General features: G+C 41.0%; 2 protein-coding genes across 2 annotated transcripts in view; both read right to left on the bottom strand.

Annotated features, from left to right (window-relative positions):
* LPCAT2 (lysophosphatidylcholine acyltransferase 2) overlaps positions 1–22,614 on the bottom strand; it is a 48,190-nt gene that overhangs the window by 2,966 nt on the left and 22,610 nt on the right. Inside the window, exons 7-12 of the mRNA XM_090062768.1 lie at positions 18,170–18,204; positions 14,499–14,553; positions 10,100–10,182; positions 9,438–9,563; positions 6,768–6,921; positions 1,841–1,939 (exon numbers count right to left, since the gene is read on the bottom strand). Coding sequence (XP_089918894.1) covers positions 1,841–1,939; positions 6,768–6,921; positions 9,438–9,563; positions 10,100–10,182; positions 14,499–14,553; positions 18,170–18,204 — 552 coding nt within the window. The remainder of the gene's footprint in view (positions 1–1,840; positions 1,940–6,767; positions 6,922–9,437; positions 9,564–10,099; positions 10,183–14,498; positions 14,554–18,169; positions 18,205–22,614) is intronic.
* CAPNS2 (calpain small subunit 2) lies at positions 1,989–6,751 on the bottom strand. The gene has a single exon (XM_090062770.1). The coding sequence runs from the start codon at positions 5,967–5,969 to the stop codon at positions 5,226–5,228; it is 744 nt and encodes a 247-aa protein (XP_089918896.1). The 5' UTR covers positions 5,970–6,751; the 3' UTR covers positions 1,989–5,225.

Below are 22,614 nucleotides of genomic sequence, written 5' to 3'. Positions count from 1 at the left end.
AGAGAGAGAGAGTGTGAGTATGTAGAATTAAAATATACTTTAGATTTGTGTTTAACCCTGCTGTTGACCAGTCTGATCATCTGACTGACAAGATGAATAAAAGCTATACCAAGTTTATACTCACTGAATAGCTACTGCATATTTATTTGAATAGTGCTGCAGTAGGACTTAACAGGTCCCTGGGTGGTACTGTTTTCCACCAGTTTCTATCACAAATAATGAACCCCATTTTCCTGTAGGATAAGGTGAGACAGTTGCATGAAAATACTGGATTTTCAAAAAGATGCATGGTGGACAAATGCCTAAACTGGATTTAAGCCTGGTCTACTGGAGAATGCATTCAGCAACCTTTAATGGAAAATACCACTGAAGTAGCTTCTTCTTCTTCTTCAAAAAAAAAAAAAGGGCCTAGACTTTTGTGTTTCTCATCAAAAAGAGCTACATTGAAAATGGAAGTAACACTCTATAAACATGTTCCATTTCTCGCACCAAAATGTGCTCCCAGGGGCACTAGTCTTGTTACTTTTTCCAAGTGAAATGCCTTTATGAGACCTGCTGAACTTGCAAAAAACAAAACAAAAAATCCCCAAAGCCATGCATGCACAAATGACAGGGTGATGTGTCATTTACAAGGAATTTCACTGACTTTGGGTGGTGTGGATGGTTATGCAAAAGGACTGTTCCATTCTTTCTGGCATGATTGTGCTGAAGAGCTACACTAAAATCACCCACCTGGGAAATGCATTAGAGTCAGAAATTAAAGGAAGAATGGCTTTAATCCTGCAAAAAAGGTTGCCATGGATAACATCATGGCGTCTAGGTAGGACCACTGCAAATTAAACTGTCTTCAGTGGAAGCCAACAGAAGAAAACGCACTGCAGTCAAAATAGGTCCTTAGTAAAGAGAACAGAGTATTTTCTACTGAGAACAGTAATAATCTCCCAATTATGTACTTTAAAGTACATGCAACTGTTAATAGACTATTGCTAATTGCTTTGGTTTGAAAACCAAAGACAAAGTGTTGTTTTAGTTTTGTTTCAGACAATCTTGAGCAACAGAACAACTCTGAGAAGTACAGCTTAGTTACTGGAACATGGCTGAAGGAGCTAATTTGCTGGAATACTCTCTTAAAATACAGAAGCAATAGATATAACAATTTAAACACGGAAAAAAATACTGGCTCTTTTTGAGTGAACACAGGTATTTCTTATGAGAATCCTGTTCAGGGTGAAAGTACGTCAAGTTCCAGTGTACTGCTAATACGTAAACAGCTGAACTGCAGCCGTAACAGACAGACGCTGGAACCTTGATCTTAAAAAACAACAGACAAAACGGCTTGATAACCATGTTTGGATTTACCAGCCTTGCTCAGCAATATCATTTGGTTTTGAGAACAGCTAAAACAAGGTAGAGCTGATACAGTAAAGCCATAGTGGACTATAAACCTCTGTATCACTCAGTCTTCGGGCACACAAATAAGATACCACCAAATAACCTTGGGGTACCACCTTATGTTAACTTGCTTTTGTGCCCAACCCTTCATTTGCTACCCTAGAACATCGGCAAAAAACACTTTGGAAAAAAATGCAGTTACTGCTGACTCATTCTTGTAGTTAGCCAGTTTTCAGTGGATTCCTTAGCACCATTGTGGTTTCTGAAGAGTTCTCCGAGATTGACAGCTTCTTTCTTTTTCTCCTCTAAATGTCAATTGGTTTGATAGCATTACTCACATTTGCATGACAGATTGAATCTATAAATTCATGTTTGGATTTAGAAGATAACAGATTTACAGTCAGTCTTGATTTGTCAGGTTTCCAGTCCTGTGCTAAATCGAACTTACCTTAAATGCCATCTGAATAGTCTCTTCTGTGTTGGCAGGGTTACAAATAACAGACAAACCAATCACATATTCTCTGAAATCTATAGTGCCATCTCCATTCTGTAACCAACAAGGCAGATAGAAATAGTTGAAATTAAAAGGCCCATTGTATAATTCAGCTATATAATATGTAATAAAGCTTAGTTTAATGTTTTTTTCAGAAAAAATAAAAATAGTAAATTTGTATGATATTAAAAAAAAAAAAAAAAAAAAAGATCTTCAATAGTGTAGTTTGGGAAACTGTTTCTGCAGATACAAAATAGGAACCAAAATTCAATTTTTAAGTGCCAGGTCACAAAAGGATTACCAACTCAGAATACACGGGTTTATTAGCAGGTTATCAACTGAAATTATTTTTCAGTATCAAAAAGGGGACTTCCTCAAAATAAATGCAACAGTCAATATACTTCTGGCATTTGCCATCCTTTGAAGACCAATGCAATGCCTTTGAACAGGGAATCAAAACAGTAAGAGTATTGCTTTTTCAAGCTAATTGTTTCCTGGAAGTTTTCAGCAAGCACAAAATAGTCAAGAAGTTAGTTCCCTTTCATTACCATGGTCTGAAGTAGGTTTTATGTTCTATATCATGAGCTAAAGTATAGAGATACTGAAATTAAAAGATAAGGTTCTATTTTATATTTGCAATTTTGGTCTACAATCATTCAGAATGATGCTATTATTAATTTAATTATTCATCAGAGGTCCTCTAAATATTCTTACTGCACACAGGACTATAGACTATATCAGCAAGTAAAGAACTGCTTGCAATTTCACTGTACCTATTATTTCCAGAAGTTTATAATGGAATAAGTTTAACTTCAGTATGACTTGGTTATTTTTAAAGTTGATTTAAGAAAGATTCAAAGGTGAAGAGTATGAACGAAAGGACTGTCAGGTTATGGAAAGGAAAATACTGTAAATCTATTTTAAAGTAAATATAGACCAAGTTGAAAAAAATGGAATCAGAAATGGTTCATAAAAATGGTTCATAAAGGGATTAATGCTTTAATTAATGGTAAACGACAGTGTTAATAGGTCATAAATTATTTCCAGCCATGTGCAAACATACAAGAATTAAAATTCTTTGCAATTAGAAACATCTGATTCTAACCATTTGAAGTGTATGTAATACAATTAATTTTTTTTCTTGTGACTTTGTCATACTAACCCCCATGATGCTGTATAATTTCCAGGTGTTTTGGCGTTTTGTTGGTGACAGGAGAAACAGGAAAATTATTGTTTAGGAAACTAAAAGGAGCCAAAAATAAAAGATGGCTGCTGACCAGGAAAGGGCCAAGAAGAAAAGGTGCATTTGGATAGTAACAGTCAGCATCATTGGTAACAAGTACAAATTAGTAACCTTCTTTTTTACATCTGAGATTTAATTTTGCATGTCATGGTAGAAAGCAGAAACTCTTTACCTAAACTGTTCCCTAAAGCAGACTTTTGCACCAAACCTCAAATGCGTAAATAGCAAATTATGACATTTAACAGATGCAAAATAAATCAAATTTCATCTGTCCTGCTTTTAAACCAAACTTTTTCATTCCACTGATGCTGCCATTTTCAACATATAGTATTCTATATTCAAAAAGCATTTTCCATATTTGGATTACAGGCATGAGTGAAAATACATCCATGGTTATCTTGGACATGAGGGAAAGTGAATCTTTTACCAACACACATGATCTCCTTAGAATTCTATTACAGGGTAGAACCATTTCATTGGCAGACATGCATGTGGCACTGGGTGGGAAGTTTAAGGTCCCATTGTACCTGTATTGTGTATTATATGAAGGTGCTATAGCCAAAGGGAAAATCGTCCTTGTTATTTCTAGCTCGAAAAAAATGTTTCATGCTTGTCAAAGGTAAATCATTATTAGTCACGTATGTTGCAACAGAGAGAAGCTCCTGCTGGATTCATCAAGAGAACACTTGCCATTACCTGCCTTACTTTCATAAGATGATCATGCAAGAGGTTGTTTGTTGTATTTTCTTTCCTGCCCCTTCCCATACCTGAGATCTGATTGGCCTAAAGCAAAAAGCAATGTGGCAATAAAAGGTGTACTCTCTCATACTCCGTCTTCTAACTTCTAGCCATCATGCTTCCCAAGGTAACAGCAGGATACTCAGATGTATGATTTATAGAAAAAAAAACACATGCCATTTTTATGGAATTAGTCTATTCTATCAATCTGGACAAATTACAATATTTTTAAGTCACTGTGTTTCAGCCTGCAATATATACTGTACAGGGCGAAAAAACTGAATTAGTGATTTAAATAATTTTGGGTCCCACATAGCAAAGTCATGTCATCTAGTGATGTGACCTCAGTGATTTGCACAGCTACTTATAGTAAACCAAAACTTACTCCAGTTCATCATCAGAAGTCCTACTGCTATACTGTTGTTTTCAAATTAGCTGCTTACGGTCTTTCCTCAGAAGGGGTAGAAATGTGAATTTTTGTAATCAGAGATAGAAAACGGGCCATGTACATTAGCCAGCATGTTCAACTCATTTTTCCCATTTCATTCAGCTAACACATGCACAGATTTTTTTTCTGTAGCATGGCAAAACCCAATAGAGAAATCTTGCCTGTTTCCAGGCAGTACAAGATAACAAGAGCTGGCAAATGTTAAACAGGCAACGCCTATGTAAAAAAAATTTTGTTTTAAAACAGCTAAAGACACTCTGAACTGAAGAAACACACCAACAGTTCATGCTGTTTCTTGTCTTCTAACTCAAGGGCAAGAATCTTTCCCCTAACAGGAATGGAAATAACCTAGTTGGAGAGAGTGTGGGTCATATTAATTCTGGTAAAATTCAGTTTCAGTGGAGATAAAAATCAGGCTGACTGGCTCACTGTACTACACATTTGATATACATTTATGATATAAATATTCATTACAAGGCTTCAGGAAAAAAACACTACCATGAGGTTCCTAGGAATCATGTTTCATTCCAGCAGGAAATAATGAGGCAGCAATTTATTGCTAATAATCAATGGATTTTCATTATCATAAAAACACAAATCACTCACACAAATCACTCTTCCTTCCTACAAATAAACTTCTTACAAATTAGAAAGTTAGTTCACGTGTATTTGGTAGCAATATCTGGCAGGATGGAAATATTTTCTGTTTCCAGCAAAATATGCAATTATAAACATATAAAAATTATGACACATAAATAAAAGACTTATGTACTCTGATAGCAATAAAACTTAGTCTGGCATACAGATAAGTGCTGTGAAAACAAGGAAAAAAAGCTATGGTTAGTCAACAGAGGCCAAAGTCGAAATCTGTAGAATGTAGATCAAGTGATGGCTCATTTCAATGTTCTCTCTTAGGAGTACATCGTCATCTGCAGCCACTCTTCAACGTTCATTTTGATCTGTCCATTTCCATCTCGATCCAGGGACTTGAAGGCACGAAACATGGCATCTAGCCGCACCAGGCAGCTGATAAAATTATTGAAATCCATACTCCCATTCTCATCTGAGTATCTATGAATGATCAACTGGTAAAGCTGTTCATTCAGCTGAAATCCTGCAGCCTTCAAGGCATCGGGCATCTGAACTCTCCCAACAGTCCCTGACTGGTCAGTGTCAAACTGTTTGTAAACACATTGCCACTTCTTGATGTTGTTCCACAGATACTTGAATTCCTCAAAGTCCAGTTTGCCTGTTGTGTCACTGTCCATGACTGCCACCATGCTCCGGCAAGTGTCCAGGCTGAAGCCCTCTGTTTTCAGGTCTCGATGCCTAGCAACAACCTTGTTCAGTATATTCATTAGCTCTGTGGCACAGACCTCCATGTCATCTCCAGCTAGCTGGGCAAAGAGTCGACGAAACTGACTGACCTCTTCACTCTCGCCGGCTTCCGCATTCATAAAATGGCTGCGAGGAGGTGGAGGTGGCTCTGGAGTATACTGAGCTGCTGCTTCACTGATGAAGTTCACAAGTCCTCCAACAAGCCCTCCAAGATTCCCTGCTCCTTGTCCACTGCCTCCTAGCAGACCCCCAAGGCCACGTACAAGGTCCCCTCCACCACCACCTCCTCCACCTAGTAAAGCTTTAGCAAGGAACATGTCAGTGGTTCAAAGTTATTGGGAGATTATCCAGGTGAGAGCAGAAAATCCTGCTCCCTCTGACAGCTGTAAATGAGTCCGTACTGGGTGTAGGCAGACTAGAGTTTATATGTCTAAGATTAGAACTTGCCATGCCTGTGCATGTCTCTTAGAGCTTTTAAATTGCCTGAATTCCCTCAGGTGTGAGCAGCTGCCCACAGTTTCTAACAAGCCACAAAATGTTTATCTCCCCAGAACCAGTTTTCTTCTTTTATTTTGCAAAATCAGATGCATTTTCTTTGATGTAAAATTGTTTTATAGGGACTGAAAACCATACTGCAGATATTTCAACATTTCCTGGGAGATCTTTAAGTACAGCATTTGCAGTATAAGTACGACAACACTGGAACAACCTATAGTCAAGGTTAGCCTAAATTCTAACTCTGAAGGCATGCAGTTTAGGTTATTGGCACTGTATCTATATCTCCACTGTCCCTGCCTGGTATGCCTTTGACCTTGTCATTGAGTTTAGTCCTGCACTGAGAATATGAGACACTAAAGTTCTTCATCCAGGTAAAGGCTGTATGGCCATCAGCAATACAAGATTCCCAGTGAGATCTCTCAGTGGACCTTGGCCGTCATCTAGGATAGCCACAACCAAAACATTACTGGAAAGTTTTATATGAGACTAAACATATCCATAGCCTCTCTGCTCAGACTGAAAATAAGAGTCCATTGTGATGCCCATTTCCCCTGCCAACATTTTAAATTGAATGTTAGCAACATATTCCCATATCCTCCAATGCAATAAATACTTACCCTATCAAAAAGTAAGAACAGCTCTCTGAGAACATCTGAAACAGGCAGCTTCAGGTAGTCTGCAAACTCCTCAATTCCAATTCTTCCACCTTTGGAGGCACCTGCAATAGCAGCATATGTATCCAACTGGTCCCTGATATGATCCCATTTTAGACTATAAAAAAAAAAAGGGGCACATAATTAATTCACCTGCAACAAATCTTACAATAGGTAGAATTTTATCAGCAATAGAGTAATGTGCAGTTTTCTAAATAGAACACTGCATAGAGCAGGGGTAGACTAACTCCTGAATGCATGCCATGGCATGCAAAAACATTTTGGTGCTTGCACCTCTGGAAAGGGCCAAGGCTGCGCTGCCACAACAAGGATCAGGCCCCTCATGGCTCCCCTGCCATTCACCACTGGCATACCAACATCTTATAAGTCAAGGTCTCAGGTATTTTTGGCACTCTGACCAAAAACGCTGCCAACCTCTGGATTAGAGTAAGAAAGCCATTGAAAATACCGTGCTTCCGATCTGATGATTCAAACTAAAATGGAATTAGCCTTCCACCCTACAAATGTCATCCCTTTTCAGGGAAAATATCTTTTCATGGACCAACTGCATGATTGGGATAGACTTAGACAAGCTTTTGAACACAAAGGAATGGATTTTGAGAGCTTTTGTATTTAAGACCTTTTCTAAGTCTCTCTCATCCATGCAGTTGGTCCAGTAAGAGATCACCCACAGAAATCCTTGCGTCTTGTGTTGGCTACAAAGGACCAACTCACAGGATCATAATAAATTCTAGTTTATTGGATGGCTTGTGAAGTTACCAATAAAATCATAAATGCAAACTTTGAGTTATGGGTGGTACTGCTCACCTTAGCATATACACACACACACACACACACACACACACACACACATACTCACTCATTCAAATTCCTGTAGTATAGTGTCTAGTGGATGCTCTAGGTGATAGTGAGCACTGGTATCAGTAGATCTACCTATCCGAGGCCCTGAATTCTGCTGTTGATGGTCAGCTTCCTTCAAGGCAATGTCTTCTCCAGAATGGGGTCGCTTGCTTGTCCTTCTGTCTTGGCAGGTCAGGTGCTGGATGAGAGGGCACCACTGAGGGTCATGCTTCCCTGCCTTCTATCCCTTTCTGGCAGACTTGTGTGATCCCCCAGCATCACCTTGGCTACCCAATCCAGAGGTCACTGTCCCATGTGGGTCTTGAGTAATACCTGACAGGTGTTAGTCACAAGGGTCTTTGGCTGCTGGTACCTGAAGTTTTGGGAGCGCACTCTTGACTTGTTGCCTTAATAGCTATATTGTCGTGGGTTACAGGAATAGTCCATAGGGTGCGTGCTCAGTTCCAGGAATCAGTTCTTTAGCTTGATTAGCTTAAAATGGAGTTCCTTTGGCTAGGCTATTGTCTACTGATGATCATCATTCACTCAACAGATTTTATCACTTTACAATTACAAATTTTAGTTTTAGCAATGGTTCAGGGTGTAACTTCATTCTACAGGGAGTACATTCCTTAAGAGTTTAGAAGTATAAAATATAAAATGCAAAATGCCATGGTATATAGATGACAGATGAAATATGAAAATACACTGTAAGAAGTATATAAAAATGCAATGTGAGTTAGTAAGGATCAAAGGCTACTGGGGGCAGTAAGTGAGTTAGGTTAGCACAGGATATTTACAGTCTTTGAAGTGCATATTTGAGTTCTTTTGTTTTCTTTAGGTGACACTGATCTTAATTGATATGCAGATGTAGTTTCTAGGTTTCTCCTACAGAAAGCCACTTCAGCCTTCTGGCTTGCTCCAAGCCTTGCCACACCCAGGCCAGAAAGGAAATATACAAAGGGGGCTTTCTGCTACACTTGCATATTTCTTGAGCCATCATGGCTACATGGCACTTGAACACAATCTTTTTTTTGTCAGGGTAACTGCTATCTCAATACAGTATCTAGTACGAGCACTAAGGCAGCATTTTGAATCCAATTACCCTTCACTGCTTCAATTTCAAAGCATTAACATACTAACTTTCCAAATGGAAGAGAGAAAATCTGTAACTAACATTCAGGTAAAGTTTTGATATTAATACAATCTAGAAACTATCTTGTTTAGTTGGCAAAAGTTAAAGCATTCCACCCCAAAAGTAGGCTAGTGGCTAGGACATTAGTTTAGGGTTGGAGGAAGCTGGGTTCAATCCTCTGCTCTTTGACAGACTTTCAATATGACACACAGCAATTTCTCACTTGTATAGTGGGGTGCTGGGAGGGTACATTAAGGACCCCGAGGCACTCTGGGTATTTCTACACTGTGTCAATAGCACTCAGAGACAGATGCTCCCATACACATCCCAAACTCAGAAATGTGGTGGTGAAGATACTTTGGGTCTATCTTCCTCAGCCACTCTTGAAACCTCTTTGTCCAGTGTGCTTGAGAGTGCTTGCAGGGGAAGTCTCTGGCATATTTCTGAGTTTGGCTCACACAAGGGGTACCAGGTGGGCAGGGCAGACTTGGACTCTCCGTCCTCAAGAGCACTGGGATGCAGCATAGACATATCTTGACATGCTAGTGTAACAGGGCTAATAGCTGGAGAACCTGACACCACTATGTTGTACAGCTCTGCAATAATTAACGAACTACAAGAAGCAAAACCTTTCTTACTTTAACTTCTTGCTAATTTTGGTGAATTCTACCAGCCCAGCATCCATAGGTAAGGTCAGCTGTCCTGCTGAAATCATTAGTCTGCAGTCTTCAAAAGTGTGGTCCGTAGTTGGTACATTCAGGGTACTGAGTGTAGCAGAACATACAAAAATATTAACAAAGCAATTTTTAAATGGATTTTTTTCTCTTCTCATCACGCCCTCAAATGCTGGATTTAACAATTTGTAAATGCCAAGATTTTCATTATGGAAAGCTGGTTACTGGAATATTCTGTTCACATGTATAATCAGATTCAATCCAGAAATAGTACAAAAGCATCAAAAGAAATATTTGGGATTCTGCTCTCAATCATATTCACCCAATAACCACAGCAGAGAAATCTGTCAATCTTGTATGAAGGAGTCAACAATTTACAGCAGCTTGATTACTGATTACAATTTGATTACTATGTGCTTAACCAAATAGGAAAACCTGGTTACAGAACCCTTTATACCCCTTAGAGCTAATTGTAAGATTCAAATAATTGTCCTATGGTTCTGAAATGACCTAGGACTCCTTGGATTATTTTAAATCCCTAAACTATTTAACATATTTTTGAATCGGTGCCCAATATTTATATGCAAACTTTTTTGTTGTGCTGGAGTGTTATTTTACAGACATACGTAGCCATGTTGTTACGGACTCTGTTGGCAAAAAGAACAGGATCCTTCTTCTCTTCCTCAGTAGGAATGTGGACAGGCAGAAACTGAAAGATACAATTGATTCTGTAAATCCGTGTAGTAACTAACGCCTTACTGACAGAATCCTATGAATCACAGGTGCTGACTTATTTTTGCAGGGGGAGGGGGAGAGGGGAAGGCAGCTAAGATGATGGACATGTGGAAAACTTTATGAATTTTAGGTGACATCCCTCTTCTCGAGGGTCCCAGGGTCCTTGTGCCCACACATACTTGGCACCTCTGCTATGAATAAACTTTATGTAAACAAAAAGTTAAAATCGTCATTCCTGCAATTAAAGCAACAGCCACTAGAGGTCTCCACAGCCCTAAAAACAGAGTGTGTCGTCCCCCCCCCCCCCAAGAAGCCATTACATAGACCGGTATTTCTCAATCTTTTAAGTAGCAAGTACCCCCTAACTTCTGAAAAATTTCAGAAGGATCCCAACACTCAATTTTTCAGGGGATTTTATATTTACAGACTAATGTGTGACATATGTTGGAAAAAGGCTGTGATATGACAGATGTCTGATCTGGTGTGGGTAGGGTTACCACCTTTTACACCGGGGTGCACAACTCAAGTATGTACCTGGGCTAGAGGTGGTGTTGGCCAAAGTTAGGAGGGATGAACCAAATTATTACTGGGGAATTTAAAATGCTGCGCAATGTGCGGAGCCATGGTTTTGAGGAAAAGAGGGCGAGAGAGAGAAAGTGTTGGGGTACCCACGTACCCCCTGCTTGTGTCTTGCGTACCCCCAGGGGTACATGTACCACAGGTTGAGAAACTATGACACAGACTATTAGATTTTTTCCACAGTTAAAACAAAGCTTGGTAAGATTTGTTGTAGCTGTTTCAATAAAAAAGCAGAACGCAAAAGGAGAATGGGCTAAATATACACTTCATTAAAAGTTGGACTCTGATAACATTTTGATCTCACAGACCCAATGATATATTTCTGAAATATTAGTGCCCTTAATACATAAGCTCCTGGTATTAGACACAACTTAAATAAAACCTCTGTTAAGTTACTGGAAACACATCAATGCTGTAGTTAGTTTGTAAAAATGTTTGTCTCAGTATGTTATTACTCACTTGGTGAAAAACAACATTCAGAATTAGAGGCATGGCAAACAACTGCTAATGAATGTAAAAAAAAAAAAAGAGGAAAATAACTTTATAAATGGGATGAAGTATAACATGTTCAAATTCCAAAGTTGGTAAACAGAATAAACACATGAATGGTAACAGGTTCTGGATAACCAATTACTTTTTAAAAGTAAAATAGAGGATGATATGAATAAGATGCTTGTATAGAAAGTTCATATAGGTTGTTAAATCTCCTGAATCATGTCATTTACATAGTTATTTGTATTTTGAGATATTGTAAATAAAGAAGAGTTTTGCTGTGAAATGATCTATCTTGGCATAAAGTTCTATCTCCTTAGTCATATCTTATACCAGTTAGTTGTCCCCTTTCTGATGCCTGTGCATTGTAGTACCCTCTTACTTCCTGGTTACCAAAGTATGCTGATGACACCTAAAGTTTTCTACCAAATGGAAGAAAAGTAACAGAATACTATACTTTGGCACCAGAAGTCCTAGATTTCAATTCCTGCTATGAATATATGTCCACTTTATTCTGAAGCCCCCCCATTATTAACTTTCTTCCATCTGTTACTGATGGCATTAATTATTGCCCGCCTTGGACCAATGCAGTAGAACATAAGTGCCATTTACTGTTAGCAGCTGACAATACGGGTCATCACTGGGACTAAGAACTGGACTGGGATGAAGTAAAAACACTACTAGAACAAACCAAGAATATTCATTCCTGACACTGTTGGTCTACATAAGCCATCCTTGGGGTCTTCCATGTTATTGTTGTATAACTTGAGTTCCATGTCTTGTTATGCAAGATCAAGCTTATTTTTCATCAGCTATAACTATCTCTCTGCTTCTTCTGACTTGCCAGTGACCAAAGCTGATGACTGTTTCTGAAACCCTCTTCATCTGACTTGCCAATGTGGTTGGCCACAAGCTAGGGAGGAGAACTTGATTTCATGTTGTCTTATGATTAGGAGGTAGCAAAACTGTTTTTTTAGTTGATGATTAATACATATGCCCCCCATGTCCAAAATTCCTAAGCCTGACAGAGGGAACTTCCAGCCCTGCAAAATTAAATTCTTTAAATTCCCCTCAGATGATGAAAGTGACTTCTTGACCCATTTTTGGCATGTTCCCTCCTACACTACTTGCCATGTGCTACTTTTGTAAACCAGCCACCAATCACATTCACCTTAACTGTGCCATGTCCAATATACAGAAAACTTCATGGATGTATACTGAATCATTTTTAGTGATGCATCGCTATTCAAGAACCTTGTGAATGGAGCGTGTTTGTTCATGCTCCATGAACTCTAGTTTGTCTGGTCTATTTTAGTTTACACTCTCTCTTCTGTCTAAAATTCAGTCTAATTTTATTTTACTGATTGGTACTTGAGGATGTATTTGTTTTATTACAGTTGGGATAGATTTAAACTCTTGCAACCCAAGCTACACTTGCTTGTTGTAACTGCTCCCCATTTTCAGTAATTTTATATAGATATACTTGTGTCATACATTACTCTTGTAACAAACCCAAGTGAGAGGAGAGTAAATATGCATATGCAAATATATGCAATGTACTCTCTAAAAGACTACAGAGAGAAGAATTTGTTTGGATTATAGCACAGAGCATACTGCACTTCTTATTGACAAGAACAAACCTCAGCAAGTTGTACCATTGGTAGGGAAGAGCTAGGGCTAAGCATTGAATTTTACAAATGAAGAAATGAGAGGGAGGAGAAACCTTTCTATCCTCCAAAACAACTCTGTCTTATTATTAGACAAACACAGTTTAGCTTTGCTCTTTGTTAATACTGCCTAGCATGTTACTAAGCACAGAATCCTTTGGCAAAGCAATTAAACTTTAATATCCATACTACTGCATCCAGTTATTAAATCTATGCTGAGAAATAAGTTATTGTTTACCTCAAGTTTTTAAATAGGCATGCATTTTTATCCTTACCAGATATACCCATATTTATACTGGCCTGTTATTTCTTACTGTTAACAAAGTTAACAAATTCATTAGGTCCAGCCCAGCTTTTCTAAGAACAAACATTTAATCTAATGATCAAGTTCCGTAGAAGTAGCTAGCTCTCAGCTGTGAAAAACCATTAGTGTAAACATAGCAGTGTATGTCAATACATTTAACATTCAACTTTGGAAGGGTAGAAAATGTTACTTTTTCACTCAGCCTGCTCCATCTTCAGAGGAACAGTCAATCCAAATATTTGCCAACTGCGTGATACCAGTCATTTTGTACCATAAAACTGTAAAAATGGAATTGCAATCTCTCATAACCACTTTCACATATGGGCTCTTGTCAGGTTAACAAATGTCAGCACTATCAGCAGGGGTAAATCCATACTCACAAAGTTTCCCTGAAGCATAAGCTAACATGTTAAACCATTTGCTATAGGGCTGTGTAAAGCTTTGGTCACTCATTCAATTCAGCAGAGATTCGGCCCGATTCGGCAGCCAAACCTGAATCAAATCAGAAGACCCTTTAATATCTCTGAATCAAACTGGAACCCTCTGAATCGATTCGGAGAGATTTGATGATATGGATATAGACACAGCTTTAAATGTTTTTTCTACGTACCTCAAGGTACCAGGCAGCTTGTGAACGCTGAGATGGTGGGTTGGATGAAATGTTCCACGGGAGTGAAGGGGATTCCCCAGTGTGCTTGGAACATTTCAGGGTCTGCCACAGGGAGGGGAACCCCTCCCCTCCCCCCACTGGCTCGGCAATTGGTGTCTCTTAGGTTGGCGGGGGGCACCTGGGGTGTGGGAAGGGAGGGGGTCCCCTGCACGCTCAGTACTTCTAGTTCACTTCTGGTTCTGGAAGCCCCCCCGCACTCCTGTAGGACACTCCATTCACCCCACCATCTCAGCATTCATGCTGAGATGCCTGGTACCTCGAGGTATGTAGAAAAAACATTTAAAGTTGTGTCTATGGCCGAATCACTCATTCTCCTAATTAGTATCGAATCTTCAGATTCGGATTTGGCTGAATCCAATTGGGACAGGGATCCAAATCAACAAATTGAATCACTGCCCCCCAATTTGGGCCATATCTGAATCCAAACTGAATATGACTCATTTCACACCCTCTTAATTTGCTATGCTTGTTGCCAAAAACAATGTTTGCTCAACGTTAGGTACTGGGAAAAGATGCTGGAAATAATAAATTTATCTAAACCAACCAACAAAAGGTAGCAAAATCACCACAGTTCTTACCTCAACTTCTACTCTTGTGAATGGCTGGCACATAGTCATAGCACAAAGTTGTTTGCTGGGGATGGGAATAAAAAAATCATAAAAAACTTAAGTCATTTAATCTATTTTCAGCTGATTTGTAAATAATATGCTATTTTGACAACATCTCCACACCCTGCACTGGCATTTTTTGGACTTCTGCCATACAGTACTATGAAAAAGATAACCTATTTATTACTTACTCCTATTAAATTTAGTATCAAATTTTCAGTAAATCCATCAAGATAATTAGGGCAGAGATGTGGCAATTTTCCAGGGCTGCAGAGGTGTACAGCTTACATATGTATATATATGTACATGTATACACAAAGATATATACACCCTGTTACTCACACACACATTCACCATTCTCTCTATAAAATGAAATTATTTTGCATCTTGGTAGCACCTGTTGGTTGTTTAAATCACAAAGTGAAGACCCCATGGACTTAAAAATATCTCAAAAGATGGAGAAAGATGATGAAATACTTTTCTGGATGACAGGATTCACTAAAAGACAAATTATTTGCCTTAAAATATAGGATTTACTGGCTAATGAGGCATGTCTTCTACAGCAAGTCAGACTGGATGCTAAGTTCTCCTTCTGACCTTAATCTCTATGAACGTCTCAGAAGCAAAGACTAGTAGCATGACAAACAGGAAATCTTTAGTCCTAATCTCTGCCCTAAGGTCATTGAGGATGTCAAGGTGTTTTATATCTCCAAATTATCTCAGATGCAAAAGTGGTGCTAATACCCATGTCCCTCTAAGGTGTAGAGATTTGACAGGCATTTTGTTCAACAACAGCACCATACAAATATTGTCATAATAAGGAAATGGCAATGTGTTTAGGCAGTCCATATAGTTTTAACATGGTACGGGAAATTGGGAAATGAGATGCACATAACTACTTCCACATCTGACTGCAAGCATGTGCATTGTGTCATTACTTTAAAGCTAAGTGAGACAGCCTTAACTAGAGAATAATAAAGTCAATTCCATCCTTGAGTGGAATTAATCCTGTTTGGGAAGATTTTTTTTTCAAGAGGATTAGAGGGACAGAGTTGGGGAGCTAAATAAATCTCTCTCTTGAGTAAAGTGAAATACAAAAATCCACCCAAACTTTGATTTAGAGCACATAGCCCTAGCCCCATAATACATGGGACATAAAACAATACAAAAAACAGTAGGTGAAATTAGGATCAGAGCCAAGAGCTTTTCAGACTTGCGTGGCAATACTTTGTAAAACAGCACTAGGAGCATATTGATGCTGCCTGTTACAATTAGGGGACATTGATTTAGACTTCGTGGTCCTATATCCAGACTGAGAAAGAAGACATTATTCAGAGCTTCATATTTCATTCAAGGGTCTACTCATTTTAAACCCACCTCCACGTCTGTTCTCATCTCTTCTCCTCTGCATCCTTGTCCTGCTTCCCCTTATCTTCTACTCTCAAACTCTACTTCAGCACATTCCTTATGCTTCATACAAGCTACATTGTATGACCTCTTCCTTTCTCCAGGAATCCTCCCTATCTTGTCCTTTTCTTTGCTAATTCCTGCTAAATCTGATCTTTTCTCCTATTACATCTAGGGGTGAATCCTTAAGTCAGATACAGATGTCAATATGCTGAAGGTTAAAATGACATGCAGAAAAGATGAAAATAAATACTATTCAGGAAATTGCTCATGCCTGTGGTTTTTCAATGTTGATGATCTCAAAGAGACAGGAAATAGAACAGTAAGAAATGCTTATCCAAGTCTGCTAAAGTACAACACATGTCATAAAGGAAAATACACAAGAAAGGAAAAGTAAGGGCCTCGTTACATATTAATTTTAGGTGAAGCCTACAGCTCTTAACTAGGGCTGCGCAAAGCTTCAGTCGCTGATTCGATTTGGCATTGATTCAGCAGCTGAATCTCTGAATCCGAATCGAATCAGGAAACCCTTTAATCTCTCCGAATACAGTTGGAACCCTCTGAATTGATTTGGAGAGATTCAGAGAGATTTGATGCTTCAAACACAGCTTTAAATGTTTTTTCTACATACCTCAAGGTACAAGGCAGCTTGTGAACACCAAGATGGTAGGGCAGATAGAACGTCCCTGGGAAGCATGGGGGGTCCCCAGTGCACTTGGTGGAGGACCTGGAAGGGGACCAGAAGCACTTCCAGTCCACTTCTGGGTCCACTGCAGAGTGCACGGGGGACTGCCCCCCCCGTGCACCCGGGACCCTCCTGCAGCTGGTTGCTGAACCAGAGGAGTGCGGGGGGGGGGGGGGCGGGGGGTGCTGTGTGCTCAGCAGTGGAACTGGAGTGGACCAGAAGTACTGAAGTGATGTTCCACCACGTCAGTGTTAACAACCCACGCCCGATACCTAGAGGTATGTAGAAAAAACATTTAAAGCTGTGTCTATAGCCAAATCACAGATTCTCCGAATTGGGAATCTTCGGATTCGGCCAAATCGAATCAGGACAGTGATCCAAATCAACAAATCAAATCACTCTCCCCTGAATTGGGCCGAATCCAAGTCCTGAATATGGCCCATTTTGCACTTCCCTACTCTTAACCCTGGGGCTGTCCACACATTAACATCTGAAACTAGTTTTAAGCACACTTTAGGCAGCTTAAAAGTTATGCCACTCCAAGACAGGTTTCCCTCTGCTCTTTGTTACCCAGCTCACGTTCCACTAATGTGTAGTCACTTTCCACAGAGGAGCTGCCTATTCTGTGTGGACAAAGTTTCCACCCCCTGAATTTTACTGCCACAGGGGAGGCATGTTCTGGCACCATGCCAACTCCTCCTCCTGCCCCCAGGGGTGCAACCATATGCAAACAGCCTGCAGAGCACATGCCAACTAGCCAGATCACAGGGTACACGCATGCATCCAGGAGTTGGCTCTGGGGGGATGGAGGAGGGGGAGAAAAAAAAGGGAGGGGCCCAACTGGGTCCCCCATTAACTGGGGCTTCCCTTATGGGGCAGGGGCAGCAATCCCCTTTACAAGCACCTTCCCTCACCACTCCCTCCTCCCAGCCACGATGCATGACCAGCACCCCCACACTCAATCCCAAATCCCATTCAATTAAAACATAAGACCTTCTTTAATTGACTTCACCTTTATGTCTTTAACAAGGTTTTTTACTTCTTTTTATTTTATCCTTCAGTAGCTGACTTCCTTCATTTCACCATCCTTCCCGCATCTCCATTTCCTTTCCACCCCCCCATTTCCTTATCCATTCCAAGCTTCACGTTCCTGCCCTCCCCCCTCCTCCAGAGATGACCTGAGCAAGCTGCAGGGCCGGGGGCAAATCAACCTGTGAGGTGCCCCACCCCTGCATGCCCCAGATGCAAAGAAGCTGGTGGCAGATTCGGTGGCAGGGGGATGCCAAGCAGCTGGATGTGAAGCTGGTGGTAGTGGTGCCGAGTTGCTGCAGCTGCTCTGCCTGGCTCTGTGGGCCCCCCAAAGCATGGGGAGGGGTCAGTTGCCCCAACTGGCCCCCCCTAAAGACAGCCCTGCCCCTCAACCAATCTTTCACACACCTTCACCTAAAGCAGGGATAGAAACTTGTCCTGGTTCATCAGTCCTCTACTAGCAACTCACAGCTATAGCAGGGGAGGTTAAGTCATTACAGGTTAAAAGTGTTAAACTTACAAGGAATAGCCCTGCCACGTCCAAGTCACAGTATCCTATAGGGAAAAAACAAAGCAAAGCATGTGACATGACAAAAACAGAAGAGACAAAATACAACTGCAGATATTAGGAATAAAATTTGGTGAAGTAGAAGCTGTTTTACAATCTTAAGGTTCTCTTCAACACATAGCACAGCACCACCCCAACAGAACTTGACTAGAATTCCTTAGCTTACTATATTATCACTGGGTGTATCTACACATGCAAATGTTGCAGGGTGGGATTAATCTATAGTAGCTTATTCTACAGTAAATTCACCCCAGGAAAGCTTCCACATGCTGGGAGGCAGGAACAGATCTGCTACCCCTGCCTCCTCCAGCCCTGCAATGGCTCCCTGTAAGAGCCAGGGGAAGCACTAGGCTTCAGCTAGGTGCCAGCTCAGAGACTGGCAGGGAACATAGGGCCAGGAGATAGCTGTCTCTTTGCAGGAGCTGGGAGATTGCTCCCTGCCCCCAGGAGCTGCCTGCTGCTGGGGCAGGCTCTGCCACTGAAGCCAGGGCAGAGACAATGTCCTCCCGCCCCAGCAACAGGGAGCTCCTGGCCTCAGCACCTCAACTGGGGGCAGGCAGCTTGGAAAGAGTAGCAGGGGAGGGGCAGGTCCCAGCCCACTGCCCCAATCCACTGATGGGGCAACCAGCAGATCAGGACAGTGAGCTAGGACCTGCCCCACCCTGCAGCTCTTTCTAAGTCCCACACCTTGATCACCACATCAGGGCACAGGGCTGGGACCTGTTCCCAGCTTCAGCTCTATGATTGTGGACTGGGGAGCCTGTCCCCAGCCCCTGCTCTGCAAATGAGAAGCGAGGCCATGGAGCTTCCTGCTGCATGGGGACATTATCCACGCCTTAGCTCTGGCAGAAGGCAGCCTGTCCTGGCAGAAGGCAGCTTCCAGGGGCAGGAGGCAATCTCCCACAACCTGCTGCCTGGCCTGGCAGCAAGTTTGCTCACTGTTGACTGTCTACACACTGTTGGCTGCCTTAAGGTGCAGTAACAAATCATAAGTAAATTTGCTACTTGTATTTACAGGTAGCAAATTTACCTACAATTACAGCAAATTACTGCACAGTAAGCATCTACACGTGTAGACAGTGACACTTAAGTGTGCATAAATTTGTTCTCATCTTGAGTAAAGCATCTCATGTAGACATACCCACTAACATCTGTATTTCCGCAGTAATACCAAATATGACAAGTTTTGAAAAATATTTCAGTTCAAGCAAGAGTTAATTCATTTAGTTTTGTACTCACAGATATTTTACATGATTTAGAACAGGGGTGGGCAAAATACAGCCTGCAGGCTTGATCTGACCCACAAACTGATTTAATCTGGCCTGTGAGCAGGTGCCTAACAATTGATTACATCAGGCCCATGGCTGGCCCTGCAGTGCTCCACATGGGGCCGAACCCAGGCTGTGCTCCTACCCATGCCACACTCCTGCCTGTGCCTGCCAATGGCCCCGGCCCCAGCCAATGTGCACAGCTTTCTGTCCCTAGTGCCCTCCCTTATTCAGGGAGGCTTACAATTCCCATGATGGGCTTAGGTCCATGCCCTTTAAAGCACATCAAATAGCCTGGTGGGGTGGCTCCTGGTGTGCCTACAGCTGCCCAGTTACTGTTTGGCTCCCCCTGCCTCCAGCAGCTCCTCCACCTGCCCCTGCTGCAGTGCTCCAGGCATGAGGTAGCATGGGGAAATGGTGGCAGTTGTGGGGATGCATGCTGTGCACCACACACCCAGCCAGGCAGAGGGAAGCTGAAGCCAAGTGGCTCCTGCCCTAGTGTGTGGGGCTCCAGCTCCCAGCCACCCTCTACCCACTCTACCCGTCTGGTGCGATAAGAAGCCACCTGCAGGTGGCCAAGTAGTACCTGCAGCAAAGCCAAACAGTACTCAGGCAGCTGCAGCTCCTCCATGAAGCTGTGTACTCTGGCCAGGGTTAGAGCTGTTGGTGGGCAAAAGCTGCCCTTGGTGGAAGCAGTAGGGGCTGAGACCCATGTGGAGCACTGCAGGGCAGCCGCTGGCCAGATGGAGTGGGGAAGGGGGCAGACCACACCTATACCACACTGCCTGGGCAAGCTCTGCTGTATGTGTCCCCTGCTCCCCCTCCCCCAACTCCCGGCCAGCTCTTGGGACCTAGTGCATGGGCACCCCTCACCTACATCCATCCCCAACAATATAAACAACAGTAAGACTTTATTTTGAGCTATTATGCAATCACCTCTATATGCACTATACAGAAACACATACATCCAGGAGAGAAATTATTTTTTGAAATAAAATTAAAGTACATTATAGTAGATGTTTGCTTTTTAGTATACGATAGTTTTTTTAAATCTATAATTTGTTAAAATGATACTTTCTGAAAGACTGTGTGTGTGCAGCCCTTAAGTAGCTCACCAAAACTCATCAAGCGGCCTGCTGGGCAAAATAATTGCCCAACTGTGATTTAGGCTATATTCTAACTCCCATGAAGGTCAGTGGAAAAGCTTTACCTGGCCTGGGGACTGGCTCTTGCAGAGCTACAAAAAAGTAAGTGTACAGCTGTACAAGCTGTCATTAGTGCTACAAAGACACTTTAAGGGCTACAAAATAGTAGCACTTTCAAAAAGTAACTTGGTAGTATCCCAGTGTTTTAAGACCACTCCCCCCCGAAAGGGCCAACACAATCTGGTCTGAAGTAACTTCAGCATATATTTGTCCTTATTTTAAAAGATATATTAGTTCCTGTTAAATGTGATACTGCAGATCTCTTAGCCACGATAAGAAAGCAGTCTTAAAACTGAAGTTATGCAATACCAATCCCTTTTAAATCGCTTGCTTCAGCTTTTAAATGCTTTCGTAGGTTAAACTTTCGCCAAAAGGCAGTAGGAGGAAGGATATCTTGTACTCCTTTAAGACTGGAAAGGACTTCTTTAAAAATAAATTAAATAAAGCCAATTCTGCTTTTTTTTATCTTAGAAATTTTAGGAATGTGAAGTCTGATATTTTCTGGTTTTGTTGAAGGATCAGCAGGAGGCAGCAAGGATATTTATCATGAGCTCTTATCACCTTAATTGATGGAATGTGGGTGTTGGATTTTAAACCAAAGCTCCATTTATTTAAACATGTATCAGAAGTCTATAAAGAGCTCTACACACATTCTTTTAGCACGTGCGATCTCATCACATACTTGAGCTCTCCAGTCATCACTGAGTCTAGACATTGACAGACTTGTACACGAACAAGCCAGAAAATTAAAAGAAATAATCCAACCACCACTTTCAGGACTTCTTTCACACAGCACAACATAATCTAGAGGCATCAGGCCATATTCCTCCCCCAAAAATAAATGTACAGGGGATAATCAGGTCAAATTAAATTATATTTTTTTTAAATAGTTGCTGGCGATGGTTCCTTTCTTTCTACTATTACATTCACTCCAACAATGAGTATAAGGGAAAGATGGTCCGAGTAAAGTCAAAATGGGTGTACTTACCCAAGTTCTTATAAATAAAGACTAATGAGTAGGGCATGCATTTAAATTTTACCTTTGCAAATCTAAGGTATGCTAAAGTACTTCAATTTAGCAACCACATTTCTTAGTACTTTTAAAAACATCTGAATGATTTACTCTATTGATATTCTGTAGATACTTTGAAAATTTGTACCATAGTTTCAAAGTTTCATACTACTCCCTTCTTAAGCCACTTCTTATATCTTTAGCTTCTTCTCAGTCATTAGTGCAAGCAAGGTCTGCTGCTTTTGATGTCCTTTTCTCTTTGAGAATTATTTTTTTAAGTTTAAATCTTTAATAATAGTCATCTCTATCCATAGATTTAAAAACACTTTACAAAATCGTAACTGCTATTCTCATTACACTTCTGGGCAGGCAGAACTTAGAAAAGATACTATTATAACACAAGGTCAGCAGCTTGACAGTAGTAGAGGCAGGTACAGAATAGCCATTTCAGTTATCCCATCCTGTACCTAATGGACACACTGCTTCCATATATAACGTTTTCTGTGGTTCAGCATAGTTTTAAAAAGCTGGTTATGAAGGTGTCTCCAGACTCAGATTATAGTCTAACAAGATTCTGGTCTACTACTATACCAATATGACACTAATGACTAAATGGGGCGGGCAATTATTTTGGGCAGAGGGCCACTTACTGAGTTTTGGCAAGCCATCAAGGGCCGCATGACAGGCAGCCCAAGGCAGATAAATATTAATTTTCTAAATTTTTAGGGGCCCCGTGAGCCAGATAGAATGGCCAGGCATCTGGCCCCCAGGCCGCATTTTTCCCATCCCTGGCATAGGCAGTACGAATTTTTTGTACTTAAAGAACTGCTTAAAAGACTCTCTAACTGGAAAAAACAGGAAGCTGCAGCAAGAAGAACAACCAACAACCTGCATTTTATTTTTAGCCTTCGG

This window comes from Crocodylus siamensis, chromosome 9 (genome assembly GCF_052110815.1).
Source record: "Crocodylus siamensis isolate JL-2025a chromosome 9, ASM5211081v1, whole genome shotgun sequence".
NCBI classification, from domain to species: Eukaryota; Metazoa; Chordata; order Crocodylia; family Crocodylidae; genus Crocodylus; species Crocodylus siamensis.
This window is presented reverse-complemented; position numbering and strand designations above follow the sequence as displayed.

Bases quoted from the DNA above. Each gene is read 5' to 3' on its own strand.
- CAPNS2 (XM_090062770.1), bottom strand. From the start codon at position 5,969: ATGTTCCTTGCTAAAGCTTTACTAGGTGGAGGAGGTGGTGGTGGAGGG.